General features: G+C 57.1%; 2 protein-coding genes across 2 annotated transcripts; both read left to right on the plus strand.

The window, feature by feature from the left end:
• The first annotated feature begins 27 nt into the window (after nt 1–27).
• On the plus strand, nt 28–2,376 carry DBP5 (RNA helicase). Its single transcript, XM_047988272.1, has 4 exons — nt 28–551; nt 618–1,103; nt 1,159–1,396; nt 1,452–2,376. The coding sequence occupies exons 1-4, from the start codon at nt 298–300 to the stop codon at nt 1,980–1,982; spliced, it is 1,509 nt and encodes a 502-aa protein (XP_047844265.1). The 5' UTR covers nt 28–297; the 3' UTR covers nt 1,983–2,376.
• Nucleotides 2,377–4,313: 1,937 nt separating this feature from the next.
• On the plus strand, nt 4,314–19,159 carry JDV02_006842 (uncharacterized protein; the record flags this gene model as incomplete). Its single annotated transcript, XM_047988273.1, has 2 exons — nt 4,314–4,467; nt 4,518–19,159. 2 exons carry the CDS (start codon nt 4,314–4,316, stop codon nt 19,157–19,159), a joined length of 14,796 nt encoding a protein of 4,931 aa, XP_047844266.1.
• Nucleotides 19,160–19,567: the final 408 nt, after the last annotated feature.

Raw genomic sequence — 19,567 nt, forward strand, 5'->3', positions numbered from 1 at the left:
CAACGACCCCACCAAAATTTCGACCGTCATCCTCCTGCCCCTGCTCCCGGCGAGCTTCAACGTCACCTCGACAAGTGAGAACGCCGCCTTTGAAGCAAACCTCGCAACCACCTCGCGCGCCTCTCACTCGCACCAACCTTCTCCGCGAGTTCAAATTGCGCGTTCCTTTCCAAAATCGTGGCTTTTCCCGAGCCAACCAGTCTCTCCACTCGTCGGCTGGTCGATTCCGAGAACACTTTCCTCCCAGCTCGCGGACATTCCACACCATCACGCCTTCCGCTGCCCTTCCCAGCGAACATGTCAGACCTCGCGAGCCGAATCACGGACCCGAAGGAGACCGCGAGCGAAGCGGTCTTAGCTCCGACAGCCGCTGAGGCTCCTGCTGGTGACGACCCCATCGTTGCCGATGCCCAGGCTGATGGTACGGTCGAAGCCCTCGGGGGCTCGGGACTGCACGAGCCAGAGTTCGATGTTGAAGTATCGCTCAGCGAACTCCAGGACAATGAAGCCACGCCTTTTCACTCTGCTACTACGTGGCAGGACCTAGGCCTGTGAGTTGCACCGAACCTCTTTTTGACAATGGTATGAGTTTGGCGTAGTTGCTGACAGCCATGAAGCTCGGAGACCATTCTTAAGGGCCTCTTGGCTCTCAAATTCCTGAAACCTTCCAAGGTTCAGGGCAAGTCTTTGCCCTTGATGCTTAGCGACCCCCCGAGAAACATGCTGGCCCAGTCCCAGTCCGGAACCGGGAAGACGGCTGCGTTCGTCACTGCGATATTGTCGCGGGTCGACTTCAGCCAGCCTGAACAGCCTCAAGCGCTGGTTCTGGCCCCGAGCCGAGAGCTTGCTCGCCAGATTGAGGGTGTCGTCACTGCTATTGGCCGTTTCGTCGAGAACCTCAAGATCGCTCCCGCGATTCCTGGTGCCCTACCTCGTGGTGAACCTGTACGTGCTAGCGTGGTTATCGGCACGCCTGGCACTGTCATGGACATTATTCGTCGCAGGCAGCTTGATGTGTCGAAGTTGCGAGTCCTTGTCTTGGACGAGGCGGACAACATGCTTGACCAGCAAGGTCTGGGTGATCAGTGCATGAGAGTAAAGGGGTAAGCCAAGCACAGTTTCTGCTATTCATGTCTGATGCTAATCCGTGGCCCGCAGCATGCTTCCAAGAGATATTCAGATCCTGCTCTTCTCCGCTACATTCCCCGACAAAGTCAACAACTACGCGTCCAAGTTTGCACCAAACGCGCATACCCTGAAGCTGCAGAGAAGCGAGCTTACGGTCAAGGGTATCTCGCAAATGTTCATTGACTGCCCTGATGACCACACGCGCTATGAAGTGCTTTGCAAGCTCTATGGACTGATGACCATTGGACAGTCGGTCATCTTTGTCAAGGTAAGTTTCAGACCAATGCGATGGCTGCCATGGCTAACAGGGTTCGGTTACACAGACACGTGAAAGCGCCAACGAAATTCAACGCCGCATGGTCGCTGATGGCCACAAGGTCTCGGCACTTCATGCTGCTTTTGATGGCAACGAGCGAGACGATTTGCTTGCCAAGTTCCGCAACGGCGAAAACAAAGTTCTGATCACGACCAATGTTCTGGCCCGCGGCATTGACGTGTCCAGTGTATCTATGGTCATCAATTACGATATTCCGATGAAGGGACGTGGTGATAGCGAGCCTGATGCCGAGACGTATCTCCACCGCATCGGCCGAACAGGTCGATTTGGCCGTGTCGGTGTGAGCATCAGCTTTGTCTACGACAAGAAGAGCTTTGATGCTCTCAGCAAGATTGCCAGCGCGTTCGGCATCGACCTCGTTCGCCTTGATACGGATGACTGGGACGAGGCTGAGGAGAAGGTGAAGGAGGTGATCAAGACGAACCGCGCACAGGCCAGCTACGCGCCCAGCGCGACGGACAAGGCCAAGGCGGTGGAGGCACAGGCAGCCGTGCAAGCGCAAGCTCCGGCACCCTAGGTATGGCCAGGTCCTGCGCATGTCACGGCGACGCCATTCTCGACCGTTCAGAAAGGTTCGGCGGCGGCGGATACGTTCAACTACGACTGGTAGGATGGATGTGGTCACATGTCGCCATGCCATTACGAGTTCTGCGTACAGTAAGGACGGGGAGATCTCGGAGGCATGGCCATGGAGGAATCTGTTAATCCCAAGCCGAGGATGCAAAAGGGTTTGCGGGCTTGGGACGGGACGAAAGCTTGGAGGACATGGCGACACCGCGGACGGACTGTGGAGAGACTTGAGCTGGAAGCGAGACGCAACTACCTGCCAAGTATTAGACAGGATGAGGTCATGACAAGATACCACGAAGAAAGAAGTAATCAGTCAACAATGAGCGACTGTCGGTCCCGTGAAGGGTGTTTCTGCATGACGCTAAGTTTGCTGTTGAGCACGGACTCTCTCCGTGTTGGGAAAGGAAGGCAGTTGTTGGGGCTCGGCGAGACGCGCCTGCCTGGGGGTCTGGTGTCTTTTTACACATAAACACCAGACGACAGGGGCAGCGCAAACAACGTCACCGCGCCATCGGTGTGCGTCTTGATTCCTCCACATGGGCAGCTGACCGAAGTACGACTACTTATTAGTCCCACGTACAGTATACGAAGTAGAGCACCCGGCCGTTCCCTCACCGCCGAGACACCCAGCCACCTCCACTCCTTTCTCGGACTGGAATTGGTTTTGCCTCAACGCAAATGCTGGGAAGCGGTGACGGGGTCCGCGATGCGCGTCAAGGTGGAGTACTGGACCTCAGGTCTGAATCCAGGACGCAGAGGCTAGCAGACCAGAAACCACTGGACCCCTGCCAGCAAAACAGGGCATCCCGGGCTGGACTCGGGCACTAGGGTCAAACGATGTCTTGGAGCATCTCAACGACAGCAACGGCGACCTTGGTTGACGCCGGCACAGCAGACAAGAAAGGTGGTGATACTTTTCGTATCGTGACATGAGACGGTGACGATCACGCCGGGCCGGCCGCCACAGTCCCTCCCGCCTGCTGTTCTCCCGAATGCGGCCTTCCCAAGGTGGTTGTCGTACGGCAGCAACTGCCTAACCTGACGACCGGCCACGGCGTCGAGTGTGCATTGGATTGCCTCGACGACTTGTGACGGGGCGAGCCACGTTGCATGTCCGGCTATGCGGTGGCCTCGAGGCCGCAGTCACAGTGAGTGGCCCGAACTCCTTCGTAGTACTACTACCTACTTGGGCGGATGAGAAGCGGCAGCTGCAATGAGGCACGTACAGTACAGTCCATTATCCATTGTGCGAAGCACTGTCACTCACTCCCATGACTTTGCTCGCCAGTAAGTACTAACGTATGTACGTAGGTAGTTTGTACAAGACCAGCCGCCGCCGCATGAGTCGGGTCGACCTCCATCCCCGTGCATTAGTTGCCTGTATTTGATCCAGGGTCCCAGTTGAAGGCCCACCCGCCAACGCAGCAAGTAACAAGTACGGTACAGTACGGTAGCAGCACCAGCAGCGGCATCGACGCCCAACCGAGCGTCACCGCATCAACAAGCACCTTCCCGTTGGCCTGCTCCATGCGCCTCGCGGTCATTGCGTCCGATGTCGTCGTCGTCGCCGTCGCCGTCGGGCAGCCATATGGCCCCCCCCATCTTGTCACGACGCGGCATGAGACGACTCACACAATGTCTTGCGAGCCCAATCGCTACGCGACGTGTCAGTCCAGGTCCATGCTCGCGGCGCAGACCAATTGATCCCAAGCACGACATCCATTGGAGTGGTCACCAGAACAGACGATGACCTTCATGGACCGATGGGGCCGGGGACCCTCGTGCACTTGCGGGCGGGCACCCCCATGTCTTGTCGGTTGTGTCGAGAATCACCACCACCGCCCCGGAACGCGCATCCGGCGGCCATGGGACTCCGTGGGCCCGAGCACCAGAGTAAACAGACAAACAGATCCCGGTGATCCGGTTGCCGCCTCGTCAATGACCTGGCAGGATTCCCACCTGTTCGCAGAAACTCGAGGCGAGTGCTGTCCTGCATCGCACGCACCAAGCACACGATACCGCCATCGCCCAAACACCTCACTTTGTAGTAAACTGCTTGCTTGCTATTCCTGGGCCTCGTCTTAGGCCGCGGCAATTTGCATTGCATAATCCTTGTGCCCCAAGCCCCCTCAAGGCCCAATATCCTGATTGGTACCCTCCTGCATCTACCCGACAACCCAATCCCGCGAACCTGCATGGAGGACGATAGTATAACCGCTGGCCAGCCCGCCCACCCAGATGGGTCTGAGGTTCCTGCCGTGGACACGCCAGAATCAGTATGGATTTCGGCCCCAACGTCGACTTCTGTCCGTATCGGATGGACTTGTCGCAAGTCCAGTACTCTGACTTTTCTAATGTTCAGTACTTCCAGCAGCCCCCCGACTCCTCCGATGAAGAAGCACTGGAGGAAGACGGCGAAGATGAGCTTCCAGGTATGGAAGGCTGTTACAAAAACTCTACAAGAGGAAAGCTGACAGTATAGACGATGTTCTCGGTGAGGATCTAGCGCAGGGTGAGGGCGAGGGGCAGTCACAGCCGCCGGAAGCCCCCACGTTATCCAGGAAAGACAAGAAGCAGAAGAGGGACAAGAAGAAGGACAAGGATAAGTCGCCGGATGAAGACCGGGAGGAGGAGCCCACCAGCCCCGAGAACAACGACAAGAGTGTGGGATCACCATCAAGCGCAAAGAAGAAGAAGGGCAAGAAGGGAAAGAAGGACCAAGAATCGCAGCAGGCTTCCCCGGGCAAGAGCAAAGAAGCTTCCAAGGGAGGCGCCGACGACACCACCAAGAGTACCCCGACGAAGAAGAAGAAGGGAAAGAAGGACAAGAAGAACGGAAAGAACAGCAAGCCACAGGAGTCACCCAAGTCCCCGACTGAGCCAGAAGCCCCAGCAACTGCTCCAGAGCCTCCCGTCGCCGAGGACGCGAGCCGTGAAAACGCGCCAGAGGAGAGTGCGACGGCCCCTCCTCCAGAGCCAGCGTCCCAAGACGAGTCTCCACCAGCTGAAACGCCCGAGGCTGCTACTGGGGACGCACCCAAGGCTGCGGAGGATGTGGAAGCTCCTGCCGGTGATGTTGCTCCCACAGAGCCAGAGCCCGCTGCAGTAGAGGAGCCAGCTGCGGAGGCGCCAGCGGCCGACGAAGCGAAGGCTTCAGATCCCGAACCCGCTAAGCCAGAGCCTGCTGCGGTAGAGGAGCCAGCTGCGGAGGCGCCAGCGGCCGACGAAGCGAAGGCTTCAGATCCCGAACCCGCTAAGCCAGAGCCTGCTGCGGTAGAGGAGCCTGCTAAGGAGGCACCAGCGGCCGATGAATCTAAGGCTGCAGATCCCGAGCCAGAGCCTGCTGTGGTAGAGGAACCAGCTGCAGAGGCGCCAGCAGCCGATGAAGCGAAGGCTGCAGATCCAGAGACCGCTGAGCCAGAAACTGCTGCAGTAGGGGAAATAACTTCGGAAGCGCCTGCGGCCGATGAAGCGAAGGCTTCAGATCCCCAACCCGCCGAGCCAGAGCCTGCTGCGGTAGAGGAGCCAGCTGTGGAGGCGCCAGCGGCCGATGAAGCGAAGCCCTCAGAAACCGAGCCCGCCGAACCAGAAGCCTCTGCAGGAGCCGAAGAGCCGGCTGCTACGCCACCTGCGCAGGAGTCAGCTCCAGCCGAACCTGAGGCTCTAGTCGAAACAGCCCCGGTGGAAACGAAGGAGGAGGAGGCTGAACCGCCCGCCGAGGCACAGGAGGGAGGCGAGGCTACTGAGCCACCTGCCCCTATAGACAGTATCGAGTCGCCAGCGGCAGTCGAGGAGAAGGAAGCTGCCGCAGCAGCAATTGAAGACGAACCGAAGACAGAGGCACCTGAAGAGGCCAAGACCGAAACACCTGCAGAACCCGCTTGTGAGCCTCCAGTAGAGCCTAGTGTTGAAGCTCCAGTAGGGGAAAACACAGAGGCCTCCGAAGACTCCGCTGCTGCGGTTCCGCAAGAAGCAGAAGCCGAATCTGCAGCAGCAGCCGAGGCCGAAGCATCCGAGAATGTCGTCGTTGAGCCAGAGTCGACGGCTGAAGCTCCAATAGCGGGAGAGTCAGATGCGCCCCAAGACTCTGCTACCGCCCCTAAAGAAGCACCAGAGACGGAATCTTTGGGAGAAACTAAAGTTGAGGTTGCTGAAGAACCAAAAGAAGAAGCTTCAGAAGCGACCAAGGCTGAGGTTGTCGACACGTCTACTACCGACGCGGATGAAACGGCTCCACAGGAAGTCCCTGAAGAACAGAATGCCGACGCAGAGGCCCCCGTTCCGGATTCTGCATCAGAACCTACGGAAAAAGCACCGGAAGATGCACAAATCCCGTCAAATGACGCGCAAGATCCCGAATCCCCTGCCCAAGATGCCCATATCGAGACCAACGACCCTCAGGAGGGAGAGGAACCTACGAATGTGGGCAATAATAATGTCCCTGTATCTAGCGACGAGGCCGCCGCTGCCGAAAACGCAAGTGGCTCTCCGGAGGAGTCTGCGAATGAAGCAGTGGAGATAGAAAAGGCTACAGACTCGCCCGAGGTAGATGGTAACGAAGAGCCTCGACCTGCGCCAGATGGAGAGGAGCCAGCGTCGGAGGGTCCAGCGTCTGACAGCCAGGTGCCTACCGAAGAACCAAAGGCCGAAGAAGCAGCAGTCAATGACCCTATCTCTGCTGAAGACACTGCCTCAGCAGAAACTGAAGCGACTGCAACACAAGCCCCAGGAGCTGCCGAGGAACTCCAGCAAGACGGACCCGATGCTACGGTCGACGCAACACCGGCCCCGGCAGAGTCTGAACTGAGCGAGCCTCTCGCTGGAGGGGCGGAAGACTCACCACCATGTCCCGTATCGGAGACTAGCAACTCGGATGAACCGAAAGCGGACTCCAAGGCGTCAGATCCTATCCCTGAGGAGGGCACTGACACCCCGGAGAGCCAAGGTCCTGTTCCCGCTGATGGCCCTGAAGACTCTGTCAAGGACACACCAGTGGAGGAACAAGTTTCTCAGGAATTGTTGTCGGCACCACCAGGTGAGACAGAAGAGAGCGCGAATTCGGACAATACTACCGATGCTCTACCGCAAAGTAATGTGGCAGCGGACCCGGAGTCTCCAGCCGAGCCTGAAATCAGTGCGCCTGAGGAGCAGACTGCTGCAGCTGGGGACCCAGAGTCGGTGGCTGCAAAGGAGCCCGAAGAAAGCCCAGAGTCGGAAAGCACACCTGCTGAACCTACAGAGGCTGACGAGGCAGAAGAGAAGGACGGGGCGGAGGCTGGCGAGGCCGCTAAGCAAGTTCACTTTGCGGACGAAGACGAAGAGATCGCGCCGCTCACTTCTAGCGCTGCCGAAAAAGACTCTGGCGACGTGAAAGAGGCGAACGATGGCCCAAGCCCGCCAACAGACGGAGATGCAGCTACCACTGAGCCTCCGGCTGTTCCTGCCATGAACTCCGATGCAGAAATTGCACCCTTGGAGTCCGCTCCCGTATCAGAGGGGGACACTCCTGTTCCTGCCGCCGGCGACTCAGCTTCCGACAAGGAGCCTGTAGCTGATGAGCCTGCTGTTCCCTCTGAGGGGGAACCAGCCTCGCAAACAACGGTCGAACATCCACATGATCTCGGAGAGCAACAAGAGGCACCTCAGGAGACTCCCGTGCAGGAAGGTGACGTGGGAGAGGAAGTTCATGTTGCAGAAACAGCCCCCGAGGAGTCTGCAAGTACCGACGCTCCCGCCGCAGAGCAAGCGGAGAAAGCTCCGGAGGAAACTGTCTCTGAGCCCGTCGAGGAGCCGCAGTCGGATGATGCTCCGGTTGTTGCCGTGGAGGCTGCAGCCACAGGTGAATCTGCCGAGACGTCGAGCGATCCTGTCCCTGAAGCAAACGAACAAAGCCCAGAAGCTGCGGCAGAAGACGCGACAACTGTGGAAAACATAAGCAAGGAGACGCCAGAGGACTCTTCGCCAATCCCCGAGCCAGCCCAGGAGCCTACTATCGTCCATGCTGAAGAGACTGCGGGCGTTGATGACGGCCCAGAGCCAGCAGAGAATGACAACGCGCCTGAGGCCATTGAGACTGCAGACCCAGAGATTGAAGGCGCGAAGCCCAAAACAGATGCCTCGGAGTCTGAGGATGCAGTGGTAGAAGATGCTCTGAAGGCTGAGGAACCTGTGCAAGCGGTACCAACCGAAGACTCCCCAGCCGATGCTGCTCCAGATGCCAAAGACCCCGAGGTAGTCGAGACAGATGTGACTCCCAATGTGGAGACAGTGCCATCTGCGGAATCATCGGAGCTTCTTGAAGCTGTAGAGACATCTGAGGAGCATCAGACTGAAGATGCTACAGCAGCTCCTGACGAGGCTTCTGGTGAGACCAAGTCGCCTGAGGACGAGGCCGTCGTTGAAAAATCCACCCCAGATGACCAGGAGGTAACTGATCAGTCCCAAGACTGCTCTGCACCAGCTGCAGATGTAGAAGCTGCTCCACTTGATGCCACTGTGGATGACATTCCGACTGTACAAGGTGACGAACCTCAGAGTGTTGCTGCCGATGCGGTGGAACCAGAAGTTGTCGAACCGGCTCAACAAGAAGCGGCTGCAGAACCCGAAAACTATGAGGTATGCGCCCAGATCGGGGAGAATGAGTCGTCATCTGTGCCGCCGGAAGAGCCTGTGAAGGCTGATGCAGCCGATGTCGCTGAGACCTCGACAACTGAGGAAGCGGTTGAGGAACCCAATGTGGCCGACGCCGAGGAAACGGGCGCCGAGGCGGGGGCAGCGGAGCCTGCATCAGAAGGGCCACAGTCGACAGAAATTGCTAAGGAGGATGAAGCGACAGCGCCTGGCGAATCACCCACCTCAGCTGAGGATGCGGGCGAGAGTGCACCCGTCGACTCTGCCACGCAGGACGCGAAGGCAGACGCTGCTGACGAACCTCACGAGGCTTCCACCGAAGCAGTGAGTGATGACCAACCTCCGGCAGCGGAAATTGATGCCCCCTCTCCCAAGGAACCAGAAGCCGAGCCGACTGAGGCGGCGGCCCTCGAAGGGGAGGCCGATACTGAACCAGAAGCAACGGGGGAACCATCTACGGAGCCTGCCACTGCGGACGAACCGGTTGCTCCCGATGCGGACGAAGTCAAGGCCCAAGTTGACGGCGATGACGGACAAGAGCAGGAGCAAGAGCCCAAGCCAGAGGAACCCAAAGACGAACCCGAGCCATCTGTTTCGGGCGGAGAGGTTGCAAACGCCCCAGCTGAAGACGGTGCACCACCAGCTGAAGAAGCACCTGTTGCTGAAGAGGCCAAAGCTGAAGACGAGGTCGGAGGCCCCGAACCTGCTGAGACCCAAGAAGAGGCGGCAATTCCAAGTACCGAAGCTCCGCCAGAGGAGGTTGCCGCTGAGGTCGAAGAGCCAACATCTGCAGCTATTGAGCCAGAGCCCGCGGAAACCACCGAGATTGCAGAGGCCACAGAGTCCGCAGAGCCTGCAGAAGTTGTAGAGGAAGCTAGTTCTGCAGCAGACGCTGAGTCAGTGTCGGTTGAGCCAGAAGCTGTCGAACCGAAATCCCAAGTCGCCGAGGATACAGTTGTTGACGTTGAACCCGAGACACCGATAGTTGTGGATGAACCTAAAGCAGATGATGTGCCCGAAGTTGACGTGGCACCCGCTGTTGAAGAGGCTTCAGCAGTTGAAGAGGCTCCAGTGGCCGGAGAAATCCCAGCAGTCGAGGAGAACGCTGCACGGGGTGAGGAAACCTCTACAGCTGACGAAGTGTCTAAGGATGTGCAACCAGAAGTTCAAGTCGAATCTGCCGTGGCTCCGACCGAAGAAGCAGCCGCTAAAGACGAGGCCGAAGCCGTGCCGGAGTCGAAGATTGCTGATGAGCAGCCACAAGCTGAAGTTGCAGCGGGAACTGCAACCCCCGAGGATGCCCAGCCGGAGCCGGAGGCCGGACAGGCAGATATGTCGAAGGAGACTGCTCAAATCACCGAGGAAGAGGAAAGCAAGGATACCGTTGGGCCCATCCCTTTGCCCAAAGAGGAGAAGCTCTCATCCCGGTCGAAAAAAGGTGAGGAACCAAGTTCTTTGAATGATACCCCCTTGTGTTTTCGGGAGGAGTCTGAAGACAACACGCTCAAATCTGTCGTGGATGTCGAGGACACTGGCGTTTTGGCGTTGGATTGCATCGAACACACAGATACCCCCCCAACTGTTTTGACATCGGATGAATTGGTGGTCCCGTTGACCAGCGCACCGTCAATGGCGCTGGTTCCGGAAACTGGAATGAAGTCACTTGCAAGTGGCAGCTGCGCTGAGGCAGCGCTCGCCACTACAGCCACGGAGATACGTCAGGGAGAGGCCGGCTTTTCCAGGGAACTGGGGCATGCGCAAGAGGCAGAACAGATATTCGCCATGGGCAACAATCCTTCGTCAGCATCGGTGGAAGCGGAAACACTGGAAGCGACCGGCATCGATGATTCACGGAGCAGCAAGCCTGACGACGTGGCAGTCGTTGAAAATGAAGAGCTGGCGAGCAGCCATGAGCCGGAGAGCCATCTCGACAAAGTCCCAAAAGACATCATAGAAGCTCCGAGCACACATTGCACGGGCGTTGATCAATCTGTGTCTCATAGAGCCGCAGGAGGAATGGAGCAGGGAAGTGACGAAGTCGCGGCTCTTGCTGCTGGAGAAGAGCCGAACACTCAAGTCATGACGGACGTCAATGCTGCAGATGTGGTTGAAGATATCACCGTGGAAGGCGACACAACCCTTCCAGCTACTGAGTCGCTGCTCAAGGAACCCAACACAAGTTACGAGGCAGTCTACCGGGAGACCACTTCACCTGGCTCAAGTCCCGTCGCTGATGGTGCGGAAACCGCATCACGAGATGCAGAAGAGGATGCTGCAGAAGTCGTGAGCCATGACTCTTCAGGCAGCTCGCACAACCCGATGGAGGCGGGGAACGAGCCATTTGTCGGAGCATCTGCCCAGCTCCTCGTTGAGACAGCAAATGAGGGCCTTTCACGGTTTGGGGAAGCAGACGCTTCAGCTGATTCGGTTATCGAAACTGCGACTCAAGATGACGTCGATGTCGCGCCCCCAGTTCAAGCTGGCGAAGAGCCTACTCAGAAGCTTGGCGAAGAGACTTCAGACGGTTTCGTCACGGAAATTTCATCCGTGCTTCCGCTAGGCGCATCCGCCAAGGCCGCATCAGACGACGTGTTCGACGACAACCATGAGTCAACGACGACCTTTGATTCACGTACGGTCGTACCCTCTGATGAGGGTGCCATGCTTTGCCACAACGTCCCCGCGGAAGATAAAGTCGAGCCAACAGTCGAGCCAACAGTCGAGTGCGCTTCTGAGCCTGCGGTTGAGTCCTCAGTTGGTCCTGCTACCGAGACTCTTGTTGATACCGCCATTAACTCCACAGTCGAGCCTACGTTTGAGATCACCATGGAGCCTACAATCGACCCTGCCACCGACACTTCCGCCGAGCATCCTGTTGAAACCACTGTCGATCCCGCACCAGGGCACGCAACTGAGTCGTCTGTCGATGCGGTTAACGATCCCGGCGTCAAGCCTACAATCGAGTCCGTCGTAGGACCTGAAGACGATCCTGCCGCTGATCCTGCCGTCGAAGCCGTGTTGGAAGCTGCAGTCGTGCCAACAGAAGAGCCTACCGTGGCGTCTCCCGCCGCAACTGCTGTTGAGCCAACTATTGGACCCGTCGCCGAGCCTGCTGTAGAGCCTCTACCCGCGTCGGCTATTGTGCCTTCTGCTGATACTACTGTTTGTCATGGGGCTGAAGTTGCCGTCGAGCCCGCAATCGATCCTGGTGTTGAACCTGTCACTGAAAGCACTATCGAAACTGCCATGGACAGTACTATCGAACCCGCAAATAAGGCTGCTGTTGAGGCTGTCGCTGAGCCAACCGTTGAGCCTGCCAGTCAACCACCGGTAGAAAACCCTACCAAAAGCGTTGAACTGTCTCGTCCAGAGGCAACTGTTGAGGGACCTGTGGAAATCCTTACTGCGACTCACACTCTGTTCACCGTCGATGGGCCCACACTTGAACCTTGCTCCAAAGAGACCGGAGAAGAAGCCGAGCAGGAGAGTTTAGCCAACGTTGAAGCTGCTACCGAATCACCCGGCGACGATGGACGGGCTGAATCTGCTGTTAGTCTGTCTGTCGAAGATACTGCTAAACCTCTGGTTGATACTTCGACTGACGGCGCCTCCACGGCCCCTTCTGGAACTCGAAACGACGAAGCCGCTTCTGAAAGCCCTGTTGAGGAGCCCGCTGAGGGCATCACTGGGTCCGATACGGTTGTGTCTGCGCATAGTGTAGCCGATGATGCCGCAGCAACGAGCTGCGCCGATCATCACGCGGTCAACATATTGATCGAAGATCCCGTTGAGGCTCCAGTCGAGGCTCCAGTCGAGGCTCCAGTCGAGGCCAGTACTGCAGTGCCCGTGGAGGCTCATATGGAAGACCACGTTGAAGCAATGGTCGAATCTCGAAGCCAGACTCCTGTCGAGGCTGCCATCGAAGCTACTACTGAAGTCGCTGTGAAAGACTCTGGCGAAATTGCAGATGGAAACACTGCGAAAGACCCGATTGAGAAGCCTCCTGTGGCAAAGATCGAAACCTTGATCGAGTGTCCACTCAAGTCTGCTACCGAGGCCAGCGCCAATGATCTTCCTGAAGCTCCCACTGGAGCCGCCACCGAGGCTGCTGTCGACATGTCTACCGAAGCTCCTGATGAGGTTCCCATTGAAGTCCCTACCGAAGCATCTACCGAGACGATCGTTGGACCAGCCATTGCACCTCCCGTTGAAGGTCCAATCGAGGCTGCGGGTGAAATTCCTATTGGAATGCCCATTGAGACTCCCGCCGTGGCTGATGTGGAAGCCTTAGTCAAGGCTCCGACGGATATGCTCATTGAAGCCCCTTCAGAGTCATCTGTCGAAGTCTCTGCTGAAGCTCCAATTGAGGATCTTATCGAGACTTCAAACGAAACATCAATCAATGTCCCTCTGGACACTCCAACCGAAGTGCTCGTTGAAGCTGTAGTGGAGACCCTCCCGGAGAAGCGCAACGAAGGCTCCCGAGAGCCTTCGGCCGAGACTACAGATGAAGCATCAGTTGAGGTTCCTGCCGAGACATTCCAAGATTGCGGCTCTGAACAATCTATCGGACCGATTCACGACATGCCTGAAGATCCTCGCTCAGCAGCCGTCAAGCTCGCTGAAAACGATGTTCGGGAGACCAATGTTACGGAAGGCCAAGCCACTGCTGAGGTAAATGAAGTTGTGCTTGGTAATTCCAGTAGCAGTGACCGCCTGGGCGTGAAGGCAGAAGAGCCTGTCGAGGTTCCTGTCGAGTTTGCGACTGAAACTAGTCCCTACCCGGTAGCGGAAGAAGCTGTCATGGGGACCATTCGGAAAGACATAGCTACTCCTCATGAATCTATAGGCTCTTCTGAAGGACTTCCCTCTTCAGATCTCGCAATCTCAGTTATCACGAGCGTCGACCCTCCCGCCATCGGTTCCGAAGCTGTTACGGACGAACGCGACAAAGCCTCAATGGCCGAAGATCTCATGCAAGACGTTATCGAACCTGTCATTGCAGGCCCAGCCGAAGACACGCCAACTGAGACGGGGGTGAATACACCTGTTGTCAGCGACTCTCACGCATCCGCAAGTGTAGAGCCTGTCGTGGAAAGCTCCAGTGTCGTTTCGGATGAAGTCGCTCCAGAAGTTGATGCAAAAACTGCTGCCAGGGAAGAGATGAACGAGGCTGCCGAGGGGCCCATGGACCATGATCCTGCTTCTACGGCGAACCTCGCTGTGGTAGCCATCGTGGCTGAACCCTCAACGGAAGGAGACATCGAAGTGGCTGCTGGGGTAACACCCGCTGAAGCTGTCCCTGAAATGGCTGCCAAAACCTCTATTCCAGTGGACAATCAAGAGGAACCTGTGTCAGAAACGACAATAGATGCTCCTGGCCCCAGGGTTGATGCCGAGGCTCATGAAGGCACAGTATCTGCGGCGGCTCTTCCTGAAGCAGCTCTTCAAGAGCTCGTTGTTACGGCTCCTGTTGATGACCCTCCGGAGGATACTGCAGACTGTGCAGAGCCTGCTCTCGAACAACTTGAGGCGGAGAGAGACGCGACTAGCGAGGTGACTCAAAGCAACGCGGCGCAAGAATCACAGGATGTAAGCGAAGTGGTCTCTGCAGAGCCCAAGCCTGTCCCAGTTCCTGTGGAGACTCCAATCATTCTCGAGCAACCCGTTGAAGAGGACCGCCCAGCGGTCGCAGTTGACGCCACGATTGTGTCGTCCGCTGCCGAGACTGCGAAGTCAGATGAGTCCATCGATGGATCCTTGCAGGCACCACTCGAGGAGGCCCCAGAACCGCAAGCAGAGCATGAAGGTGTCGCCACCTTGGCTGAGGAAGCACACATTGCTGGCGCTGTTGATGTCGCTGCGCAAGTCCATGAAAAGACTCTCATTGACAACCTTGACGAGTCTGTCAGCCGCGAGAGCCCATCTGACGTTCCTACCGTGTCTGCCACGGGTCTCACTGAGGAATCGGTGGATATTGCAGTAGCACCTGCTCCGGCGACTGACAGCGCGAAGACCATCGCGGAGACAGCCGATGAGCCCCTTATTGACAACATTGTCACGGCCGCTCGCTTTTTAGCCGAGCCCGATGCTGGCCCTGTCCCTGAAGGTCCTGCCGATGTCACCAGCGATGCATTTCTGCAAGGCGGACCTCAGCCTGCCGATGATGATGCTATCGTCGACATCCGGACAGAAGACAGTATTGAAGCCTCAGAAGTTGATCCAGTAGAAACGCCTACTGGGAGCGACGTTGCCAACGAGATAGTCGTCGATGAACCCTGCATCCAAGACAACATGGTGGCTCCTACTCAGATCTCGGCAAATGAAGAGCCCGTCAATGCTACTACCGATGCCTCTCAGCTCGTTGAAACTTCTAAAGCCATAGTTGAGCCCACGATGGAGGATATGGCCACTGTTGACGCTGTCATCGCCGGCACTGGCACCTCTGAAGAGATTGTGGAAACTCCTTCCGAAGTCAATGAACCCATAGGAAAGACAGCTCTGGACATTTTGACCGAGGCCCCGGTTCAAAATCTTGGCGAGACCTTCACAGGAGAGTCTGTGAAGGCACAGACCGAAACTGCGGCTGAAGCACGTGTGGAGAGTGCGGCGGTGCATCCCGCGGTGGCATCTATCGAGGCCAGTGATGGTACAGATACGGATCAGGGTGACGCATCGCCTGTTCTAGATCTTGTCGAGGTCCCTCCCCCGCCGTCTCCTTCAACTGCTCGTCAGGAAGCCAATATTGACAGACTTGATGTGGCTGGGGAGACTGGCGATGACAGAACTCATGAGGAGTCCACCCAGCTACCAGCTGGAGGAAGTGTTGATGCATCTGAAGATATCGACACGAAGACTTCCATTGCGCCTGCCACTGAGACAAGAGCTGAGGCTTCTGAGCTCCAGCCGCCTGAGGGAACACACGAATCTTTCACAGCAGACTCAGCTGATCATGAGGCCTCTATCGCGGACCCTACCTTGGTACTGGACATTTCCGCTAGATCTGTTACTGCGGACGCTGCTGAGGCCATCGTCGGGGACGGGCAAGAAAGCTCAAACCAGACCCGAGACCAGATCGAGACTCTTGATGAGGCTAGTGATGGCGACAAGGCTGCCGACGAGGTCCACGCGACCGAAGCCGAAGCTCTCACCGCCACAATCGGTGAGGCTCCTGTTCCCACGGAAGCTTCTGGTATTGTGGCGGAGATCATCGCTCCGACACTTGCGTCCTCCGAACCCGGCATTGACTTGCCAGCTCATTCGGCTGAAAGTACTCCCTCCGATACTCCCAATGTTGACTCTGACATTTTGGTTGAGACTGTTTCGCCATCTTCTACGGAGGCTGGCTCGGAGACTGCCTTGGAAGCTGCAGCCAATCCCGTCGAGGCTATCGCACATGTAGCTCCATCATGTGCTGACTCTGATGGTGCTGACGAAGTCTTTGCTACCGCGTCGCCCGGGACAGCTGTTGAAGTCTCCGGTCTTCATGAGCCAGAAAGCCTGGATGAGGTGGGAACTGAGGCTCCCGAGAAGCCATCTGTGGAAATGGCAGCGGAGGCAGCGGTTGAGCCTCCTGTTGAGCAGACCATCGACTTGTCGGCTGCAAGCTTGAACAAGACTTTGACGGAGTCTTTTGGCGAAAGTCACAGTGAAGAACTCCATGAACCAACGATTCGAGAGATCCCAACCAGCCTTCAAGAGCAAGGTTCTCCAGGCATTATCGCCGACGATACGGAGGAACCCACTCATACCTTACCTGAGGGAACAACACAGGGTCTTGATGGGACAGCAGCCACTACAAGTGAAATCTCCACGGTCAATGAGGCACCCCCCACTGAATTGACGGCCAAAGACCAACTCGTGGCCATCGACGGTCAGAAGCCAGACGACAACATCGTGCAAAGTAACGAAGAAGTCCGGCCCGAGTCGAGAAGCTTATCGTTCCACGACATGGCGGCTGAGCATGTGGATGAGCCAGTGGAAGAGCAACTCACCTCGCTCAGCGCGGAAACTTCGTCGCAGGAAAATTTCCACCCAGTAACATCGTCAATTGATGATACTGGCGTGGAGGCTCAGGTGCTCGATCAAGAAGCAGTTGAGCCAGCCGAAGATCATGCTGAGGAGGCGGAAAGTATCCAAATTGAGACCACTGCCTCAAGAGTATGGCCTGGCACCGATGACCCCGTCTCAGAGAAGACTTCGGGTCAGACCGAGATGCCGTCAGAGGCCCTAGAGCCAACTTCAGAACCCGGCCCGACGGTCGACAATGGAGCATCTTCGAAGGGCCTAACGGAGGATCATGACGTTCCCAAATGTGCCATTGAGGACGCCCCTGCGTGTTCGAACGAGCCAGCTCTTTGCAGCGAGGCATCTGACGACGCGATCAATGTGCCCTTGTCAAGTGAGAAGACAGCTGAAAAACCTGTCGAGGTCACTGATTGCTACCTGGAAGAGTCAAGGCAGCACATGCCAGGAGGATTTCCCGCAGAGTCTCTAGGGAGTCAAGCAGGGCCAGGCACTTCGGAGCCACCTTCAGACCCCGTGCACCGCCCGATGCAAGACTCTGCAATGATGCCAACAGCCGCAAGCTTGCCACCTACCATTCCAGTGACCACAAACCTACCTGAAGCAGAATCATCTCCTCCAGCAGCAGGCACAGAATCTGTGGAGCATGACCAGACCATGTTCGTGGATGCGCTGGAAAGCCAGGAAGACGTCACACTGCCGGTAGCGGAAAGCAAAAATGCAGTTGAACTGAGTCCCTCGCCGATCCTAGCCGCCCAAGTTCCAGAGGAGTCTGAGGACGCCTGCTCGGGCGATGTGTCGAACCATCAACTCGAGTTGGCGGCTGGAGCGACTGCCATCGCAGCCGCGGCAGGAGTTGCGGCCGTAACTCTAGCCCTCAACACAAAAGGCGACTCATCGAAGGGATTAGTCGCGGCAGAGCCATCCACCGGCCCTGTCACCACCGACTTGTCTCTTGATGTGGATGTCCCACGGGAGCTGCCGTCGCAAGGATCACCCGCTGGCAGTGCTTTGATCTTGGAGCAGTCTCACAGCCCAGATGAGCCAGACAACAAGCCTATTGACACATTGCAAGCCTTCCCAGCTACAGGTGCGCACGATGCCGTCATTAATGAGGCGTCTGTCCCTGCCTCAGAGGACGGACCAAGTGTGTTAGCAGGGGTGAAGAGCGAATTTCAGCCAGGATCCTTGAGGCCGTTGCCAGCCGAAGATACCGAGCTTCGAGCGTCAACGCCCGCCGTTGTACTCCCTGATGCAGAGATGGTCACCCTTGAGCGTCAGCGCACCCTGCGGCGAATGCAGAAGCGGGCTGTTCGAGAAGCTGAAGACACGGTCGCGGCAGCTGTGGTGATATACGCAACAGCTGAAGCGCTGAGTCCCCCAGAAAGCCCAAGACTTGGCTCCTCCGATGTTGGAGAAAGCAGCAGTGTGCCGGTGACGGTTCAGCAGGATGTCTTGGAACCCCAAGCCGCAGAAACTCAGGATGATGTCCCTCGTGGAAGAAGACTTCAAGGACATGAGACAGACCTCCGCAAATCTGTTACTGACTTATTTACAGAGGCCAGATCTAGGGACCTCGGTCCCTCGAGCAGTGACCCAGACAGAGAGCGGCATCGCAAGCACCGGCACTCGCAGCACTCGTCGACCCATTCAAGCAGAAGTCGCGAGGATGGCGGCAAGGATGGCCGTCGACGCTCATCACACAGCTCCCGCCATCGGTCGAACGGCGCCAGCTCCAGTGTAGACAAAACACCCCCGAGAACGCCACGACGCCACGACAGTGGTTACTCTGGTGACAGCTCGGGAGGCTCGGGCAAGCGACGGAGAACGCCCGAGGAGCAAGCCGATCATGAGAGGCGCAAGGCAGAGAGAGCCCTCAAGGGGAAAGAAGCCGAGCGACGCGAAACACCTAGTCGCGACCGCAAAAGCAGGGAGACTGAACCTCCTGCGGACCGCAGCAACAGGTCCTCCCGACGCCAAAGCTATTCAAGTCACACTCGGTCAGACACTGCTAGGATCTCGGCCACCGTGGAGCGGGAGCAGTCTATCGTCCAGCCCGAGAAGCGCTTCTTCGACGTGAAGAACGCCGAGGGCATCGTGGGACACGGACCGCCAACGCCGCCCATCATTCGCGATACCGTGATCCCTCCATCATCGTCCAAGGAGGCGTCACCGCGCGTTGATGCACCCAGGGGCTCTACAAGCACTCGCAGCAGACGTAGCTCCAGACGCCAATCAACGGACCAGGGGCGCCCGAAGACACCCAAGCCAGAAGAAGAAAACGTGTCCGAGGAGCGGAAGTCCCCGAAATCATCCTCGTCCAAGACATCGCCCAAGGCTTCGCAGTCGTCTGGTGGTGAAGACGCCGCCCGCCGAGCCAGGCGCAGCGAGCGAAGCAAGACCGCAGATGGTCATAAGAAATCGGGCGGCCTCCGCGGTCTCGTCAAGAGACTTTTTACGTCGTCGTAAGGAGTTTTTCTTGACTTTGAAGTGTTATTTTTCGCGTTATTTTCTGTGGAGGAGTGTCGTTTTCTTTGATGATTTTGATCTGTTTTGGACGGACGAGCAATGATTGATGTATGATGTGTACGGCTGGGGTTATGACATGCGCTCGCTTTGATACGCGGTCTCTGGGAATTATGAGTTATGGATTTCATGGCAGTTCCTCATTACGCGCTCATGTTGTTTCTGTATTTCGAGTATACGATATGTGAATGTCCAGCGCGCCTGACCTTGCCGAAGCCAGAGTGTGTGACCAGTCGTGCAGTGAGTGAAAGAAGTCGTTCCACGGAACCGCAAATTGGTAGATCCAACTCGGACGCCCAGAATGCTCTCAAACCTTTCGACTTTCGAAAACACAATTTGCGAGGCTCGTCC

The sequence above is a fragment of the Purpureocillium takamizusanense genome, chromosome 6, assembly GCF_022605165.1.
Source record: "Purpureocillium takamizusanense chromosome 6, complete sequence".
Lineage (NCBI taxonomy): Eukaryota > Fungi > Ascomycota > Sordariomycetes > Hypocreales > Ophiocordycipitaceae > Purpureocillium > Purpureocillium takamizusanense.